This window comes from Pongo abelii, chromosome 6 (assembly GCF_028885655.2).
Source record: "Pongo abelii isolate AG06213 chromosome 6, NHGRI_mPonAbe1-v2.0_pri, whole genome shotgun sequence".
Classification (NCBI taxonomy): Eukaryota; Metazoa; Chordata; class Mammalia; order Primates; family Hominidae; genus Pongo; species Pongo abelii.
The window spans coordinates 58,629,927-58,633,752 of record NC_071991.2 but is presented as its reverse complement, the minus strand read 5'-3'; the positions used below and the strand labels follow the sequence as shown (position 1 = coordinate 58,633,752).

At 42.6% G+C, this 3,826-nt stretch overlaps 1 protein-coding gene across 1 annotated transcript; it reads right to left on the bottom strand.

Moving 5' to 3' along the window:
* Window positions 1–564: 564 nt before the first annotated feature.
* LOC100438270 (uncharacterized protein KIAA0087) lies at window positions 565–2,454 on the bottom strand (the record flags this gene model as incomplete). Its single annotated transcript, XM_002818124.4, has 2 exons — window positions 565–832; window positions 2,228–2,454. Coding segments are annotated over 2 exons (495 nt in total), but the record flags the coding sequence as incomplete, so codon positions are not given.
* Between the last annotated feature and the right edge of the window lie 1,372 nt (window positions 2,455–3,826).

The following is a 3,826-nucleotide window of genomic DNA, read 5'->3' as shown; positions in this document are numbered from 1 at the left end:
GTCGTTATTTACCCCTCCTATCTTATAGTGGGAGTTCTGTGGGTGTGTGTTTGTGTGTGTGTGTTCATGCAACAATTACTCATAATTAAGTAGCGCTGCAAATTCACGTCAGTCTTTTACTCTTAGGAAGGTCTGTGTGCATTGTGCATTTCCTCCAGTATACAATCATCATGGAACTTGCAGATCTCCTAATAAATTTTAGGATTACCCCAATAATATTAGGTCATTAGGATCTTTGCTACATTTGAAACTCCAAATTGGACAATTAGATTCCAGATGGACAGGAATTGAATTATTCTTCTTATTTTAAGCCAGCAACCCAAATAATTTTGAATACTCCCATTTCAATTCAATAAATATATATAGATAGCCCACTGTGTGCTAGTGTCCTATTTCGTGGATGAGAAGCTGAGGTTCAGAGAGGTTAAATAACTTCCCCAAGACAATTAGCAGGATGGGTAGTCAGTAACCTAGTCTTAACTTTAAACAAAATCCATCAGATTCTCAAGTTCATACTCTTCCTATCACCCTATGTACCTCAATCATCAGTTAAACCTCTGTGTTTCAACAAATATTAAATGTCTCAGACTGGCCTCTTTTCTTGGTGGTGTCCATGAATCTGATAGAAACAAGCAACCGACCCTTTCCCAGTCCAAGAGAAGCAGCAGTTGGCAGGGATGTGGCCAACTTCCTCCCCATACCATGGTGAGCAGCGTGCTTCAAAGTACTTCTTGGTCCCCCAATGTGTCTGCCTCCTCTTTCTCTCACAGACCAGCATTTGACTTTGGTCACTTTGTAAGCCCAACAGACTGAGATTGGATTCCCAGAGACCCTGGGAGGACCACGGGGTGGAAAGGAAGAGAAAGAGAGAGTGAGAGTGAGCAAGAGAGAGAGTTTGTTCTCTTTCTGTCTTTTCCAACCCTTTTCCCCCTCCTGCTGGCCCATTTTAGAGCCATGTTGTCACACATTGGCACCCCATCTGAGGGCAGAGAGAGGGAATGACGGGAGATGAAACAAAATCACAGCTGTATTAGAGACTTCTGATTTTTAAAAAGGATGTGGAAAGAGGTTGAAACGAAGCTGCTTTCTCTTGGAAAATGGTTGCAGTAAGTTTAGGGGCAGGTTTTTAGCATCTGAACATATTAGCTAAAGTATTTGAATATAATGAGCTATGCTGCATGGTGGAGTGGAAAGAGGCCAAGGATAGGTGGGATATTTGGAGTGGTCTTGGGCAAGCCACTTCACCTCTCTAGGCCTCAGTTTTCTCATCTTCCCCAGGTACACACTGAGCCAGACAATCCCTGAGATTTCAGAGGAAAGCAGTGAGGAGCAGGGTGGCACACAGTACTGGAGTCAGCTGAGTGGCCTGAACCTTAGCTCTGTCACTTAGCTGGAGCTGTGTGACCTGGGTTGAGTTACTCACCTTCTATGAGGCTTAGTTTCCACCTCTGTGAAATGGGGATAAGGTGTCTACCTCAAATATTAAGGGGGCTAGATTGGCAAATGCACAGGCAGCTTCTGGAGAAGGAATTTTCCCAGGACTAGGAAGAAGAACTGGTGAGTGGGATGCTTTGAAGGTGAGTGAGGGAGGATAACAGGTCTATGAAGAAGTTCAGGCTGGGAGAGGCCTGGCCTTGGAGTAGGTTGGGGGTGCTCTGGGCAACCCTTTTCAAGGGAGGAGAAAATGGAGTAACCGTCAGGACAGAAAACAGGGTGCCTTGATGCTAAGTTCCATGGGGACATTGCCTTGGGGGAAGAAAAAGAAATCTTGGAACCCCTATCTGTTTACTACTCTTCATTTCTTAATTCTTTATTTATAATGAAGGTGGGAAGGTTTACAACCTTGACAGTTCCATTTATTTCTACCATTTTCACCTAAAACAATACAAGGAACATCAATTATTTCCACCCTAGTTTCAACTGCAACTGGATAAAATCGGTTTAATTAAACATGTTCAGTGTCTGAGGGTCTGTTTTGTTCCTCTGTCTGTCTGTCTGTCTGTATCTTTCTTTCTCTACCACCAACCACCACACCATCCCTGTCCCCTTCTTCCTTCTCATCTCCATTTTCTAGCCTCACAGCTGGGCACAGGAAAACACAGAATAAGGATCCAGTGAACTAAAGGGGCTGAAGCCATGACTAGGAATCGTGTGCATGAAGAAGCCCAGAAGAGCCAATCCTCCCCAGAAGGGCACACGGACACCACTGAGGAAGGAGGGAGGATACCTTCTGTTCCTGTGTTCAGGCTCCAATATAACCAGGTCACAGGAGGCTGCCTCTCCAGGCAGAGAAACTGATCCATCCCTATCAGTGCTAGGCAGAGGGTAGAGGATTTTGCACCTGAGCAAGGGATGCAATGACTCCCAAGCTTCCATTATCCCTGGAGTTCCTCCTGAGGGTCTCTGTGACACAGAGGAGGAAGCAGGAGCTTTCTTTGCATAATCACGGTCAAATATTTATATTTGTTTAGGATTTGCTTCTATAGGATGTTTTCGTCATTCAAATCTATTTCCAAAATAAATCTGGATCTCTTTTATAAGAAAATGCAATGAAAACACCAGAATGACAGAGTAAGAAAATAGAACTGAAATTACTGAAAAGGAGCCGAGGAATTAGATGTTGCCAGGCATCTGAGATGAGATGATTAAAACAGCCAGGTGGCTCTGAGCTAAGGCAAAAGGCAGAATCTGGGGCAACACAGTTTATATCATCTGACAACATAAAGCATGCACATCCTTTGTGTCAAGCCACACTGCTTCCTGGAACAAACTCAAGGCAGAATTTATTACCTGGGTTCCTGTTTAAGTGCATGTTGAATGACCAGTTGACGAAAGCCTTCAAATAGAGTTTTGCAAAAGAACAAAGAATGAGACATGGAGTACTGACCCTCCCTGAAAGGGTACCAGAATTAAGATTACAGAAGCCAACCCAACATTTCCTCACTACCTTTTAAATTGGACTTAATGCCATCTTTTAAAAAATAACCACTTTTAAAATAATTTTTGCTTATATCAAAAGTAATACATGTTAATTGCAGGAAATTTGTAAAATACAGCTTAAAAGAGAGAGAGAGGGAGAGAGAGAGAGAGAAATCTATAATCTATCACTCACCACTATTAACATTTTAGTGTCATCTTCCCATGTTTTTGTTTATGCATAGATATGCATATCTATTTTGCAAAGATAAGAAATTACTACACTATATCTTTTAAACTTTTTTATTTGATATGTACTATGAATATTTCCCATTCAATTAAATACCTCTACAATGACACTGAATGCTTATGATACTGTATTGATATTAATACTGTAGAATACATCAGGAAGATATTATTACAATATGTTTAACCAATCCCCTGGGTGCTAGATATTTGGGTTTCTAACATTTCATCTTTTTAAATAATTCTGTGATGAACATCTGGTGCTGTTCACAGGGTACCCTCCATGACCAGTTGTGTTTCAATGGCCTAGTCCATTCAAGGCCAAGATCTCCCGGAGATCAATACACTATTTGTCCAGTAAATTGTGGGCATATCTATACTTTTTGCACTTTTCCAGACAGGAAGGAGGAAGTAGTACTGAGAACCCACCATCTTGGGTTAAGGAGCATTCTCTGGGCTGCTTAGGGGAGAAGATTTCTATCCCAAGGTCCTGCAGCCTTGGGGTAAGATGGGAGAAGAGAAGACAGAGTGTGGGGCCACTGTGGAGGCAGCAGGGAGGGGTTTCTCATGGCCACTGATCGGATCCCTCATATTCCTTGTGGGGAGGCTCTAATTTCTCCAGAGATTCTTCTCTACCTGGAGGTCTGCCCTGTGTTGGGAGCAT